The sequence below is a fragment of the Larus michahellis genome, chromosome 7 (genome assembly GCF_964199755.1).
Source record: "Larus michahellis chromosome 7, bLarMic1.1, whole genome shotgun sequence".
Lineage (NCBI taxonomy): Eukaryota > Metazoa > Chordata > Aves > Charadriiformes > Laridae > Larus > Larus michahellis.
The window spans coordinates 12,009,812-12,026,264 of NC_133902.1; the positions used below are offsets into that span (position 1 = coordinate 12,009,812).

General features: G+C 53.6%; 1 protein-coding gene across 3 annotated transcripts in view; it reads right to left on the reverse strand.

Annotated features, from left to right (window-relative positions):
* Positions 1–9,460: 9,460 nt before the first annotated feature.
* The window catches only part of LOC141746528 (S-adenosyl-L-methionine-dependent tRNA 4-demethylwyosine synthase TYW1-like), a 119,913-nt gene continuing 112,920 nt past the window's right edge, over positions 9,461–16,453 (reverse strand). For 2 of the 3 annotated variants that reach the window (XM_074595181.1, XM_074595180.1), the window contains exon 16: positions 9,461–11,451. In XM_074595181.1, coding sequence (XP_074451282.1) covers positions 11,230–11,451 — 222 coding nt within the window. In that variant the 3' untranslated portion in view covers positions 9,461–11,229. The remainder of the gene's footprint in view (positions 11,452–16,453) is intronic. The other variant, XM_074595182.1, reaches the window with a different exon arrangement.

A 16,453-nucleotide genomic window follows, 5' to 3' on the forward strand; every position in this document is an offset into this window, starting at 1 on the left:
AGATGAACAGAGTCCTCCTCAGACGTTGGCCATTGAGGAAAAGTGAGCTGACCCCTTTGATCCCTCAGCTTTTATACGGAGCATGGGGCAGATGGGATGGAATACCCTGTTGGTCAGTTTGGGGCCCCCTGTCCCATCCCCCTCCTCCCCAAAGGTGCCACCCCTCTACGTTTCTTCACTTCCCACCCTCCAACGGGGCAAATAACAATGTTATCTGGCCTTGGTTGTTATAGTGAGAAGTATAATATATATATATATGTACTTATACATATTTTATTATATCTATATACTTATAGCAACAAGCGTAAGTATATGCGGGACCATCCGCACGCCATCCCTTGGCGTAAATTAGAAACAATCAGGTCTTATCGCTCTGGGAGCGAAGCGGCTCTGAACAATACGCTGTCAGTTGCCGAGCGTTCAATCCCTTAGAAGAGGCTTAACTGAAAAGGAAAACCGCGGGACAGAAAAGGGGTTCTGTTTGACCTCAAACCATTGCCGCTGTAGCTGTTATTTAAAAAAAATAAATCACAAAACAGTCGAGGCGAGTTATGTCACTTGCACTCGCGGCAGCTGCCGTGCCCTGTTGTAAATGCCATCCCTCACCGGCGGCCGGGCAGCGGAGGGGCCCGGGGGGATGGGGGACGTCGCCTGCCACCCCCCCAGCTCAGGATGGAATGCCTCTTCCCACGCGGCTTGCTGCAAGGGAAGGGGGCAATTAGCAAATATCGCTTTTAAATCGGGGGTTTTTGGGTTGAATCGCGCTGCTCGTAAGCATGATTTTGAGGGACGGAACAAACACAGAGTTACTGAGGGCACCCTCGCCCGCGCTAAGCACGTGTGCCTCAATGAAATAAAAGTGCTGGTGGGGCTGGTTCTGTGTTTCTGGCCTGGATTCCTACAGATCTTGCCTTTTCTTGAAAATAAACCCCAAAGGAATATCTTTCTGAAAGCCTTAAAGCTGCTCCCCCCCGGGGACGGGCTGGGTGCGCAGGACATGGCGGCGGCGGCAGGGTGCGGAGCTGGGGGGCACCAGGAGCTTTTCCAGCAGGACCACAGGACCTGACCTCCCCCCACCAACAAAAAAAAAGAAAAAAAAAAAAAAAGGCTGAAATTTCTGCATTTACAAGCCTGGTGACCTCCTGGATGTCTGGGACACCCTGTCCCTCCCGGGACTGCCAAAACAGCGGAGCCAAATACAGCCAGAGAGGAACAGAACGGCTTTGGAGTGGGAACGAGTAAAATCCCGACGAAGCAAACATTTAGCAGCGAGCGGGTGCGTGTTCTATCACGTATTAAGGGGAGACAGGAACTGGGCAGGAACACGGGGTGCAGGCAGCTCCGTCAGACCTCCCTGCGGGCTCTGCACCCCCCGGCACGGGGGGGCTTTTTGGGTTTTGGAGTAAGAAATGGCAATATTGATGGCAAGGCCAGGGGAGCGAGGCAGCGCCGCCTCTCTGCCGGCTCCAGCCAGGGTGTGAGATGCTCCAGGTGACCCACCAGCTGCCTAAAGGCATCATTCCCCCCCCACCCCGCTACAGACCCCTTGTAGAGCTCCATGGCCGGGACGTAGCCACAGCAGAGGCTGCAACAAGCCCATTTCGCTGGAAAACCTCACAGCCAGGTGCTAGCTTCATGACGACTTCTTGCCTGGAGACCTTCCAGCCCCTTCCAGTCCCTAAAGGGCCTACAGGAAAGCTGGGGAGGGGCTGTTTGCAAGGGCATGGAGCCATAGGACGAGGGGCAATGGTTTAAACTAGAGCAGGGCAGGTTGAGATGAGCCATTAGGAAGAAGCTCTTCACCATGAGGGTGGTGAGACAGTGGCACAGGTTGCGCAGAGAGGTGGTGGAGGCCCCATCCCTGGAGACATTCAAGGCCAGGCTGGATGAGGCTCTGAGCAACCTGATCTGGTTGAAGATGTCCCTGCTCACTGCAGGGGGGTTGGACTAGATGGCCTTTAGAGGTCCCTTCCAGCCCAACACATTCTGTGATTGTACGATTCTGTGACGGGGCAAACCAACCCCCCAGCGGGGTCTCACCTGTAGTGCCCCCCCCCCCACCCCAGCCCAGCCGCAGCGGCTAATTTGACAAGCGGCTTCACATTTCCTGGGGCAAGGCATTTAACAGCTAATTATTCATGCCTTTGATGCTTTCTCTCTGTTTTCCAAATAACACGTATTTAGCGCTAAGATGATTTAAACAGCTGATCTAATCTGAGCCCCTGGCAAAGCCGATGAAACTCAGAGAGGCAGCGGCGGTTTAAGCTCCCAGATGGCCGCCCCAGAGGTGAGGATTATGTTATTATCACCATCCCTAAAAAATCCCGGCGATAGGAATGGCACGCGGCGACGCGGTGGCAGGACGGAGGTGATGGAGCCAGCCCCGGCGCGGGTGCAGGTGTTTGTAGGAGGCGAACGGACACGTCCTTGTCCCTCATGGCCACCTGGCCGGGATGGCCAAGGGCTTCCTGCACTCCCTGTAAACGCGGGACTGGTTTAGGGAGCTGAAGCGGCTCAGGCTTAGGCAGGTCGGGTGTTACCGTTTGAGAAACCCAGAGCGATTTATTGTCATTTAGACAATTATTCTCTCACCCAATGACCTCTCCCCACCTGGGAAGGGGAATCAGGGAAAAACAAGGACACCCGAGCGCTGAAATATAAACACATTTAATAGAATAATAGATCATTAACATCAATAGCACTAAAGAACCAACACCAATACAGCTGGGAGGAGGGATCAGCTGCTGTAAATTCTTCCTGCTGTAACAAACCCTCTTGTACCAGAGATCCTGCAATTTTTGGAATCTGCCGTGTTGCTTCCTCTGCTAAATTACCCAGTGGCAGTGGGGAGTCCTGTGCGGGAAAACCACCCCACCACAGCGCTGCAGCTTCACCACCTCCGCAGCATCCTTCATAGAATCACAGAATCACAGAGCGTGTTGGGTTGGAAGGGACCTCTAAAGGCCATCTAGTCCAACTCCCCTGCAGTGAGCAGGGACATCTTCAACTAGATCAGGTTGCTCAGAGCCTCATCCAGCCTGGCCTTGAATGTCTCCAGGGATGGGGCCTCCACCACCTCTCTGGGCAACCTGGGCCAGTGTCTCACCGCCCTCAATGTAAAGAGCTTCTTCCTAATGGCTCATCTAAACCTGCCCTGCTCTAGTTTAAACCATTGCCCCTCGTCCTATGGCTCCATGCCCTTGCAAACAGCCCCTCCCCAGCTTTCCTGTAGGCCCCCTTCAGGGACTGGAAGGTCTCCCTGGAGTCTTCTCTTCTCCAGGCTGAACCCCCCCAGCTCTCTCAGCCTGTCCTCACAGCAGAGGGGCTCCAGCCCTCGGATCATCTTTGTGGCCTCCTCTGGCCCTGCTCCGACAGGTCCGTGTCCTTCTTGTGCTGAGGGCTCCGGAGCTGGACGCAGTGCTCCAGGTGGGGTCTCACGAGAGCAGAGCAGAGGGGGAGAATCATGTATGGAGCTGCGGCCTGGGCAGCCTGAAGACAGAACGGCTGGGAGACAGAGAGAGAGGATGCTCCAGCCCCGGGATGGGGTGTCCCTGGGCTTGGGTGTCCCTGGGCTTGGGTGTCCCCGGGTCTGGGCGCTGCATCCAGGCGAGCATCCCCCAGACAGGCATTACCGAGCGGCACTTCCAAGCCACCACGTCAGGTTTTTAGAGGTATAAAAGGAAAAGACCGGGTCAGGAACAGCGATATCCCATCGGGGACACGCACGCCGGGTCCCCCCCGGGCTGCGAAAGGCGGCAGAGGGAGCTCCGGCTCCTCCAGCCCCTGGGGAGAAGGCAGCAGGTCGGCCGGGAAGCCGGGAGAGCCACAGCCGGTGGTACGGGACCCAGGGACAGCACCGAGAGCACAGAGCAGGCTTTTGCTAAAAAAAAAAAAAAAAAAAAAAAAAAAGAAAGAACAAATAGTAGAACTAATAGAAAGCCTGCTGTGACAGTAAATTATTTCCAGTCTGACACGAACAGCAGCTTCTGGGCAAAAAATGCTTTAAATCACCAGACTAAATATAACTGTTCCCGGCATCCGCCTCTCCGCATCCTCAGGGCCCTGCTGCGCCTCCAGCCGCCCTCGGCACCAGCAGCTGCGGGATGCCGGGAGCCCTTCTCTGCCCAGGTCCCCCCCAGGGCACCCCCTGCCCGCTGCCTCCTCTGTCCTCGCTCCACCTGGGGCTTCTCCACTTGCGGAAGATGCCGGTAATTAATTTAAAGCAGCGATTTGCTCTCGGAGGCGGTCATCCCACCTCTGCCATCTTTCTGCGAGCCTTCCCCAGCATCTCCAGGGATGGGAGATCATCTCAGCATTGCCTTTGTGAGGATTGCTCGTGACATGGGGCCACCAGGGCTGTGCAAACGGCAGAAAGACTTTTTCTTCCTCAGTTTTTTCCAAGTAATAATAGAGTGAAGGCTTTGGGATGAAGGGAGAGCCGGGATTTCTCTAAGCACCGGGGAGTCGTGGCGGCCCTGCTCCGGGAAGCTGGAGGACACGGCCACGTGGGCTTGTGCCCCAAGCTGGAAGGGGGACTTGGGCACCGGGGATGGAGCAGTGGATGGTGACAGCCACAAAATCACCCCCGCTTCGTGCTCTCATTGGCGTCAATCGTGCCGCTGCGCCCCAGGTTTTGGGAGCGAAGATTCGGGCTGGCTGAAGGAGCCGGGTGATGCCTGGCCTGGGTTCTCTGCCTCCTCCTAAATGTCCCATCCCTGCTGGAAGTGAGACCCAGGACTGCTCCTGCCACCTCCAGCCCTGCCGTAGACAGCGGTCGCTGGTCAGGTCCCGCTTGGCTGGGGAGGGGAGGAGCTGAGAGGGAGCCGAGGAGGAGGAGGGGAAGGAACGGGTGAGCTCCCACCTCTGAGAAAGCTCAGCTCCAGAGAAGCAAGGGCTTCCTTTGAAATATTTCCCCAGGATTAATTGCCTGCCCTTCGTCGCAGCGAGCTGCTCGAGCAGCACATGTTCTCGCTGCCAGGCCGGGTCCCCTCCCGCGGGGCCCGCGGCCTCCGCCAGCTCTTGGCTCAGTTTGCAGTTGACGAAATGAAAACGATGCCCTTCCTCCAATTAATTCAGATTTCTTCTTCCTTTCCCCTGGAGGCACAAATAGCAGCTCTAACATCATAAATGATTTAGGAACGGAGCCAGATGAAGACAAAGCTGACGGATGACGGTTCTCTGTTCTGGGGGATGTTTTCCTGCCGGAGATTTTTGGAAACAAATATATTTGTCCTCATGCAAAACCGAAACGCGACCCCCATCCCGAGTGAGTCACCCCGTGAGGCAGGGCACAACGGCAGCGCGGCAAGGAGGGATGCCGGCCCGCGCCACGCAAGGATGAGCCGGACCAGGCGAAGGAGCCGGGGCACAAGTTCCTCAAACACTCCCTGGCTTTAAGCGGTTAAAAAAATTTTTGCCCATTTTGCCTTTAGGTTGGAATGTCCCGAGCCCTCCAGTTCGGCTCTTGAAACGACAAGTCCTTCTTCGCCCGGGAAGCAGATCGTGTCCCAGCTTTGGGCCAAAACCTCCCAAACCGGAGGGAGGGCAGTGATTTGGGGGGGTCCTTGGCAGCCCTGGGGGCAGTGAGGAGGGTGGAGACCCTCCCCCCGCTCCGTGTCCCAGCAGCACCACGGGCACGTGGTGCTGGAGGGTGGCTCTGGTCTAGATCGAAACCTATGGAAAAACGGCTGGCATTACCCAGTTATTCAGTCAAACATATCCAGAGACAGAGCATCACCATGGCAAGAGCATGGGCTGATCCTGAAATCGTCACTTTGGAGAGGTTTTTCCCAGACTGGGATATTTCACCCATCTCCAGCAGAATAGAAAAGACCTCATTTAACTAAAGATCACTTTTCTTTCAGAGTCCATCCCACCCCGTTAAAGCTTCCTCGTGAAAAAAACCCCACAGCCTCCAGCCTGCAGGAGCATCCCGGGGAGTGGCAATCAATTTTAAATCTAAAAGAAGCCATTTCAGGTGAGGCATGAAATGCTGTTGTTGGGAGAGCAGGTAAAAAATACCCTTCACAGCAGAAGCGAAGCTCCCCGGGCCCAGAACACCTGGAGCACGATCCCCATCCCCGCGGCCACCCGTAGCCGTCCGAGGCCACGGCAGAACCCCCACGGGCTGGGGCTGCCCTTTCGCGCGGTCCCGGAACGGCGAGAGATGGCGATTGGGATTGAGTTGTACCATTGGAAGCTGCTTGTGTAAGAGGATTGCTTTCGGATACGTACGCTGAAAGATTTGCTTTGAGCCCATGGCAATCCAAGTGTAACTGCAGGAGTGAACCCTGCCCAAATTGCTCTCAGAGCAGCTTCCAGATGTCAGCTGGACCCCGGGAGGGACAGGCGGGCAGGACGAGGCCTGGTTGCCATCCTTGCCTGGGTTTCGGGGGCCGTTTCCCCCTAGCTGCTGAGCAGAGAAATCATGATTGTCCTGAGACACCTCATGTAGACGCTGCAGCGTTGGCCTCAGTGCAGACCACCCGCCTCCTCACTCTCCGCTGTCCTCTCCTCCAAGCCCCGACGGTGGTGGCCCCGTCAGCCCCATCTCCAGGGCCGCAAACCAGCCACCGGCACTCGCCCAGGACAGAGTTGTCCCAGAGAACGGTGGGGAGGATGAGGGAGAAGGAGGGAGGGAGCACGAGGATGCAGAAGGATAAGGGAGAAGGGTGGGGGGAGTGCGAGGACACAGGGAAGATCAGGGAGAAGGATGGAGGGAGCACAGGGAAGACAAGGAAGAAGGATGGGGGCAGTGTGGGGACACAGGGAGGTTGAGGGATAAGGATGGAAGGAGCGTGGGGACACAGGGAAGATCAGGAGAAGGATGGAGGCAGCATGAAGACATGGAAGGTCAGGGAGAAGGATGGAGGGAGCGTGAGGATATAGGGAAGATCAGGAGAAAGATGGAGGCAGCGTAGGGAAGACAAGGAAGAAGGATGGGGGGAGCACGGGGACACAGGGAAGATCAGGAGAAGAATGGAGGGAGATCAGGGAGATCAGGAAGATCAGGGAGAAGGATGGAGGGAGCATAAGGACAGAGGATGAGGGAGAAGGATGGAGGGATTGTGAGGATACAGGGAAGGTCAGGAGAAGGATGGAGGGAGCATGGGGAAGATAAGGCAGAAGGGAGTGTGGGGAAACAGGGAGGATGAAGGAGAAGTATGGAGGGAGCATGGGGATACAGGAGGGTCAGGAAGAAGGATGGAGGCAATGTGGGGACACGGGGAGGATCGGGGAGAGGCCTCTCACAGCAGCAACGAGTTATTTCAACTGAGCCCAATGGCCCATGGAGAGGCACTGTGTGACGGGGACGGCAGCAATTTGTGTGTCCCAAGGGGGCCTGGGAGAAGAAATAGTGCTGACGCCACAGCAGAGAAAGCACAGAGTTTTCTTTAGGGCTCCCCCAGGGTTTCCAAGGGAAGGTACTGGTGGGGTTTTATGGAGCATTTTACACAAAGTGCCAAGCACCATGGCAGCCGTTGAGGGCGGCAGCCCAGGGCTCCTCCAGCACCTCTCCCGGGGCAGCACCAGCTGCTACCAGGGCTACAGACCAGCAACGGACTGGGGTGAACTGGTGATTTACGGCCGCTTCATCTGTCCAGGAGGTGGGCGCAGTGGGGAAGTGTCTGGCCCAGGAAGGAGGAATAGGTGCAGGAGAGCTGGCATCCACTGAGAGGAATATGGTGGGTTATGGTGGACACCAAACATGCCGGCCCAAACCTCCAGCTGTGCCCACACGAACTGATGCTCCAGAGTTAACAAGAGTCCCACAGGAAGCTCGTGCCTTGCCTAAGCTGCCGCTGACCTCAGTTAACCTGAACCCACAGGAGGCTGGTGATGAAGAGACAGTGAAATACTTACGGACCTTTATTTCTTATGGCACAAAGAACTTCCCTTCCCTTGGGCTTGGCTACGGGAAGGTCTCCCCATGCTCTACCTTTACAAGAGGTCACACAGAGGAACGAGGCTGACTGTAATCCCACAGCTGACGAGAAAACAGGGAAGACCACTACCTAAACACACATGGGAGATGCCCTGGGACAACGGCCTGGGCTGGTAGATGTGACCCGGGTCCTCTAAGTCTTGCAGAGCAGAGCTGGTGGCTGGAGAGGTCTCTGCACCTACTAAGCATCTGTGTTCAGGCAGCTGCATCTCACCCCTCGTATTTGTACTCAAACTGCATTAGTTCTGCAAAATAAGCCCAGAAAAGAATAGCTTTTCACTCAAACATGGTCCGACACTGGGAATTGCTGAGAAGTCACCTTCTCCACCCAGCATCCCTCCCATCGGAAGCAGGAGTCAGAGTACAGGCCTCACTAGTAAACTGAAAAAAAAAAAAGTATTTTTTTCCTGTTAACAGCTTAAAGTCTTTCAGCACGGAGCATCTGGGCTTTCCAGTGCCACTAACCTTCACCCCAAAGCCCAGATGGGAGTTAAACGCTGTCAAATGTGACCAAGAGAACAAAGGAGAGACTGAAGAGAAGATGGGATTGCCCCTGGTGAAGCCGTTGTGGCAACAGGACAAATCCTTCTCCCGAAGGGGAAAGGAGAGCATCCTGTCTCTACCCTGTTTCTTAAGGAAATCAAGTCCCTGACACTAACCTAAATGAGGATTTAGGAGGTATTTTTTGAAAACATTGTCAGGAAAGGAAAAAAAAGTCATTTTGGAGACCATGCTTGAAGAGAGATGCCACCACTGACCCCAATACACAAAGATCCTCACCCAGAGTTTTCAGTGTCTCAATAAATTTGTGTCTTTCCGCCAACGTTCACTGAACAGTGAAGTGCATCACCAAGAACACAAAAAAAACCATTTTATGGTGGAAGAAGGCAACAAGCAAGTGCCATCCCAGCTCAGCTTGGTACTCGCCAGCTCCTATGAATGGGGCTGTAAAGGATGAAACACATGGACATGGACATGCCTGAGCTCGCAAGCAGCACTAGCAGCCCAGAAGATCAGATCTCACCATGACCATGGCCTGGCTCACCCTGATGGCAGCTTTCATGACAGGCCATGACACATAGTGGCCTGGGCACAGGGTCTCACCAGCCTGGCTGGGACGATGGGCACACCGAGCTCAGCCTCCAGCCAGACACAATCACACGGCGTGGACACCTCAGGTTGAGAGTCCCACAGCTGGCTGCAATGCACACACGGCAGCAACGTCATCGTGTCAGGTTTCTGTGGCAGGAAGATGGACAGATGGCTTGAAAATGTCCTGTCCGTCCCTCCCCATGGCTTGCTGTTGCCATGTGCTTGGCATTGGCCTGAGGAAGCACGGTGACTTCTCACCACCTCCAACCTCCCCGTTCAGTGCCTTGGGGAGAGGAGCCAGGTGACTGACCTGTCAGAGCAGCCTGCCATCAGCCAAGCCCTCTCCATCGTGCACGGATACACAGATGCTCTCCCTTCCACTCCAAGTGCTATCAAGAAAAAAGAAGATACTCAGCAACGTTTGCGCTTTTGATCTCCTTAAAATCCCTTCAGCATCCCCTCTTACAAAGTCTCATCCAGCAAGGACAACAAAGGTGCTCCAGAGAAAATTACTTTATTTTCTTTCTTCTTCAGAAACACTTCTCATAGTCTAAGAAATGAGGTTCTTTTTTAAAAAAGAATCACAATCTCAGGAACAGTCCTATCCACAGTGCTGCCACAGGGCATCGCAGGCTTACGGACCTCATTGTTAAGGTGGGAGCGTTGTGAACATCTCCGATCTGTGCTCCTGGAATTCAGCAGAGCAAAACCACTCGGCCATGACTGTGTTTCTCTTCCCACCACCAGCTGACACCTCTGGGTCTAAACGAAAGCTCTTTCTGCAGCTGGTTCGGTCAGGTTCCTCAGCCAAAGGGCTTCGGCTGGAGCAGGTCAAGCCACCACGAGGCAATGGGGGAGCCCGGTTGTCCGCTGCCTGCGCACTCCAAAAGGCTGGCTGGGCACGTGCCTCGGGGCTACCAAAGGGTGGAAGCCCCGGGCAGAGGTGGGGGAGGCTGGCCGGGAAGGGGGAGCGTCGCAGCCCAGTTCAGCCATTCGGCACCCGCAGGCAGAGCCGGACAGCGGGGTCTGCCGGGTGTTTGCACACCGAGCCCCGGCAACTCGTCGGGACTGCAGCCGGCGCGGAGGTTGCACAAACAGAAAGGGAAAGGCTTTCCTCAGGTGAAAGTGGGGATTTCCCCAACAGAAAACAACCCCCCTCCCTCTCATTGAAAAGCGATTTTCCAGCCAGGCTGCGGTACCAACAGAGTGCCAGGCACAGCCCAGGGTCGCCGAGAGCAACGCCCGGGGACGTGTCACTGGACTAGATGTCACCTCTCTAGACTAGAGTTGGTTTCTTGACCCAAGAGACCTCCAACAGGTCCGGTTTTCATTTCCATCAGATTCCCACCTCCACCCAAACCAGCAGCGACGCTGGCGACTTGCCCACGTGGAGCGAAGGAAGCTGCTGTCTAATGCTGCCGGCTCCCCGCAGCACCATCATCATCCTCACCATCAGCAGGACACTGGACACACACGGGGCTTTTAAGAATTATCTGTGTTGTTTAGGGCTGCCGGGGGAGTGGGATAAAACTACTTGGGAAATATTCACTGCCAAACCCATGAAGTTGGAAAACATTTGGAGAGATATCAGAAGTCGCAGACGACATTAAGAGCGGTGCCGTTACTTCTACTTTTCCCAAGCTTCAGCTTCTCGGGATTGGGGTCTTTATAGGAATTGGCACCAGTGTTTAAAATACATAAATCTTTGTTACCGTCTGTACAATGATACTTCCACCAGGATTTTAGATCCACATCCTTCCGCAGTCCTACCTGCAGAGATCCAACTAGCCTGTGGCATTGAAGTCCCCTTGGCGCTTATCCGTATGGACACGGAACGTTTTGCTGCCGAGCTGGGTGCCAGCACGTGCCCTGCTCTCCTTGCAGCAGGGCACAGAAATCCAACTCCCAACGCTCTCCGCTGCGGAGACTCCAACTGCTGCCTCCTGCCTCCCGCTGCCACTTAGGATAAATCGCTGTCACGCACCATTTGTGATTTATCTTGAGATAGAGAGCGTTATAAACATTTTCATCCAAGAAGCTCTAAACACAGGAGGGAAGGGTTAAATAAAGGCTTTACCCTCCTTCTCAATATCAAACATCAGAAAAATTTAGGTGAATTGATTGGCGTTAGCATAGAAACAGAGACCAAAACTCAGCAGCCAGCCCAGAGTTCGGCGAGCCCCAACCTGACCTCAGCACCCAGAGATGTCTCTCGCTTTGTTCTTCCGCTGGTATCTTACGTCCAAGGGATCGAATCCCCTTTCTCTGGACCCAAACAGTGCCCAGCGAGGAGTTTTGGCTGCGTAATCGGCTGCTGTGAATGTCTTGGCCCCGCCGCTCCTCTCGTGCTCTCGCACCAGCTCCTGGAAGCGGCCGTAGTTGATCCAGGTGCACCACTCGCCGTCCACCTTGAACTGGAGGGAGAAGACACGTGTTACCAAGGCAGGGAGCAATGGGAAGCACCAAATACCACGTGTACGTCACAAGTTAGGTGCACGTTAAATTGGTCACTCAGCTGCAGTCTTTTTTAATTTTCTGGCCACATTAAGGTCCAGGGTGAGGCCATCCAGAAACTACGGCAGAGTAGCTGCTTTAACAGGAGAAAAAAAATCAGGTGGACAACTATCCAGATCTTACTGTTTCTGAGCCACGTTTCCCCCCCGAGGTTTGGCAACACACACAGACACAGGATGGCCATTCTTCTTAAGGCATTAATCATTTCCCATCAGATAATCTCCGTGAGGGTTTGACTGTTGGGTCGTTTGCTGGACCCTCCAAAGGACGGGATCCTACCACCAGTTCAGCCCCACTTTGCCAGAAGGAACACTTCCACGGTGCGTCCCAAAGCCTTCCCAGGTGTCACATATACCTGAAAGACCTTGGTTTGGGGAACTGGAAGAGCCCTGGAGGAAACATGTACATTTGAGAGCGATGCCCAGGTACCCCTCGACGACGGGACCTTTCCAAGGTCAACCAAAGCTCCTCTCCGGAGTGTGTGACACCAGCTCCAGGGCAGCCACCGCCTGGCAAAACGCTACGGGAGCAACACCAGAGCCGTGTGCTTTGGTGACTGGGATGGATTCGGGTGATTCTTGAAAGGGGCAAAAGAGTTGTGTTCGGGAATGGGGGAAGATAAAAAGCTTTAGTGACATGAATCCTCTTTCCGGGTGAGAATTTTAAGAATTGCTTATTTTGACAAGCTGAAGCTGCATTTGTCTAGCAGACCTGCTCTGCTAATTTAGCAACAGCCTTGACTGAATCCTCAATTAGGATTTATCTGAGCTAAGAGCTTATTATGCACTTCATCCAAAAAAAAAAAAAAAAGAAAAAAAAAGAGGGAAAACAGACTGACTCCCTGTTTTTTTCAGAAACCTGATGGCTATGCATTTAAAATGGCACTTGACTTTCCGCCCAAGAGCTAAAAGCTTTTTTGGTCGGCAAAACTGCTGACACGGGCAAAATTTTGCAATCAAACACTGCTAGTGCTAATCTATTGCTGCCTGCGTAATTACAGCGAATTCTTGCAGGAGTCATCCTCTGCACGGAGTGGAGACGGGAGACTGCAGAGTCATAACAGCGGGGAACGAGTCTCTCCATAAATAAACTCGCCCAAGGCTCATTCTTCATACGCTCCCGCGGAGGCCACGTTCCACCCAGGTGACACGTCCCCTCCGGTGTGCGTGGCCGCAAGTAAAGCGACAGTGGGGGAGGGAAGGCGCTGCCTGTAAAGCAGCAGGTCCCAAACAGGCTCCAGGCTCAGGAGACCTGAACTTCCCTCCCAACGCGTGGGGAGGTGCTGGGTGACAACATCATACCGTGCGTAAGACTCCCTGCCCCTCCAAGCTTGATTGACTAACACTCATCAGCAAATTCGCACACTAATTAAGGGCAAAAAAACCCGCCCCTCAACCCACAGGCTCCAGCAAAGCCTTTACTGGAGAGGTGTTTAGCACACAAGGAGCTGCCAGGCTTGTTCCCACGATGGGTAGGGAGCACTTCTGACATGTCAAAAGGGTCCCTAGACAGACTTGAGGCCGACTAAGAGAAACCGAGCGCCATAAAGAACACAAAGCTTCCGAGACTTGAACCTGACTTGAATGGGTAATTCCGTAAAGCCCGTTTCCTTGAAAACCAGCGGTTTGCTCTAATCTCAGGAGGAAAGGGGGAGCTTGCAACCAGCCGGTGACCCTGGGGTCAAGAGTGGCTCAGCAAGAACACCAAAGCCCCAGGAGATACTGGTGCCACCCAGGCCAGCTGAAACGAGGACCACAGCCACCACCCCAACCCAACACCAACGCAGAGATCTGCTTTTCCAGAATCTTAAAGCTGGAAATGGCACGAAAACAGCGTACTATTACCTGCAGGAGATACTGAGAACTATTTCTAGGCTATTTCTAGAAGAAGGCCTGCTCAGACTATTGCTCTACCGAGCCAGTCAATGGTAACGCAGCCGCCCTCGCTCCCAGTTGAACTGGCAATGGGTGGGTAAAAGAACCAGCATCCTATGAATGGGCTGGCGCCAGTGCTGGTGCTGTCATCACCCGCAGCAGCCTGAGCACCCGTATGACACTGTCACTGCCCAGCCGAGGGCAGAGGTGATCTCTGATAGAGGGATGAGAGTCTGACATGAGCTTCTGGGACACAATTAGATGGTTTCTCTCTTTTTAGAAGCAAACTATTGTTTTTCCCCTCCGTATCATGGCTGTTTCTCACCACATCAGCTGTCTGTCCATGGAGTTAATGGCCTTCGGTGAGGCTAGCGGCAGAAGGGGATAAAACCGAAGATCTCCCAACACCAGTCCCAAGAAGTCCCCATCGCCCAGAGTCAGGCGGCAAAGCTTTCAGAGGCCACCGGAGGAAGGGCCCAGCGGAGTGAGGGAGGTCTCAGCGTGCCCAGACCCACCGGCTGCCGGGATGCGCTCCTGAGCAAGGTGGGATGCCGAGAGGTGGCTTGGAGAGTGGCAGGAAGGGACCTCTGTCCTCTCCTCCCCTCATCGCACGGTCCCCGGAGCATAAAGCCTGTGCTTTCCCGGGGACAAACCCACTCCCTTGCTGGAGCTGCGGTTCCATCACACCAAGCTGATGGCTGGACCCCCACCAGCTGTGTGACGGAGCGTGATGGATCTGCGTGAGCCCCAGCAGATCTCACAGGGGGTGGACCTTTCCTTGGTGTGCGAGGTGGCAGCTGGAAGCAGGCGAGCCAACCCCCCCACCCAGGGCCGCACAAACCACTTGCGTTGCTGTGTGTCCTGAGCTTTGGCTGGATCAAAGTGATATTTTTAAAGCTATTTAATTTTGACTCCACCTGAGCATGCAGCTCCGGACACAACGGAGCTATTAAGGCCAGGAGCCGTCTGCTGCAGACGAAGGTGACGCTACTGTTGCCAGCAGAACAACCAAACGAAGGCTGTCTGGGATTCATTACAAAAGCAGATTAAATAATATTAAATATTTTTAGTGCTGCAATAGCACAGCTATAAAACATGAAGGAATGGGAGCAATCCTTTAAGTGTGTCATGGAAAGCAATTACTTCTGGTGAGGAATGAAAACCAGACAAACATGGGGTGGGGGAGAACAGCCTCAATGGCCCACAAGATTTACAGATCAGATTTTAACACTTTTGTGATTATTCCATAGATAACAAAAGATTTAAGACTCCAAATAGTTTCACAGCATCCATATAACAGGCGAGCCAACGCTGAACATCAGTGTTATTTCAGACTGATGCGGTCAGGTTTTTTATTGAATTTTTCACTACCTGGTTAAGTCTTTCAAGGTGATAAATACATCGGCAAAAGACAAACAGCTGAAACCCTTCCCTTGTTTGTTTTTATTTCAAGCTAGCATCATAAAAAACAAGTAGTAAAGCTCCTTCAGCCGGCTCTGAAGCCAGGCTGTGTTGTCTGGAAAGGCAAAATCCTCCTCCCGAGGGCTTTGCTCGACCACGAGATGACCCGGGAGCCAGCCCCCGCCTTCTCCTCACAGCTCCGCTCCTAGGGTCCCCGAGCAACGGTCCCCATGGTCCCACCACCCATGGTCTCCTGCGGACGCAGTACGGGGGCACAGCAATGTAAAACTTCCCTGTTTTTTGCAGATCTGCCCCGAGCAGATGTTAATGCCGGGAAAATTTTTTCAGAAAAGGGCCTGGGGGTTCTAATTGACAAGCGGCTGAACATGAGCCAGCAGTGTGCCCAGGTGGCCAAGAAAGCCAATGGCATCCTGGCTTGTATCAGAAACAGCGTGACCAGCAGTGACTGTCCCCCTGTGCTCAGCACTGGTGAGGCCACACCTTGAGTATTGTGTCCAGTTTTGGGCACCTCAATGCGAGAGAGATATCGAGGTGCTGGAGCGAGTGCAGAGGAGGGCAATGAAGCTGGTGAAGGGCCTGGAGAATAAATCTTATGAGGAGCGATTGAAGGAGCTGGGACTGTTTAATTTGAGGAAGAGGAGGCTGAGGGGAGACCTCATCACTCTCTACAACTACTTGAAAGGACATTGTAGAGAGGTTGGGACTGGTCTCTTCTCACAGGTAATTAGTGATAGAACAAGAGGGAATGGCTTCAAGCTGCAACAGGGTAGGTTTAGGCTGGACATTAGGAAAAAATTCTTCACCGAGAGAGTGGTCAGACCCTGGAACAGGCTGCCCAGGGAGGTGGTGGAGTCACCATCCCTGAATGTGTTTACGAGTCGTTTAGACGTGGTGTTGGGGGATATGGTGGAGGGGAGAACTTTGCAGAGTGGGGTTGATGGTTGGACTCGATGATCCCAAGGGTCTTTTCCAACCTGAATGATTCTATGGTTCTATGAAAACGAGAGGCAAAGGAAACGACGAGGGGGAACTCATAATGGCCTTCAAGCCCAGAAAAGCACATCAAGGAATGCCACTGGGCCACCCCATCACCAAGGGCATTTGTCAAAGGGTTACAGAGCCAGACAGGAATGGCGCGGCTGGAGTGGTCGGGGTCCAGGGGAGCCCCGGGGCAATGGGGTACAAGGATGGAGCTGCCTGTGGGGGGTTGTGCCCATGGACACGGGCAGTCCCTCAAACACTCTATAACAAAATTAATACACGTACAGCAAAGACAATCAGGAGCCAGGGCTAAAACGATGGGAGCATCAACAGAGCGTGGCTAACACCCTTCTTTTCTCTTATCACTCACAGGAGCGGCTACGAACAGGAAATTTCTTTAAATTATCCCTTGCAATAAGTTTACAGCTGCTCCGACTGCAGAGAGAAGCTTCTTGCTACAGAAACCCATCAACATTCATGAAGGAGAAGAGCCACAACACTACGTATTTCTTTTCCTCTCAACCTATTTGCATAAGCGATTTTTTGGGGGGGGGGTAAAAACATATGCATATCTTGAGGACAATATAGTAGTACGATTTACTACATTCCTCCAGACATGCATAAT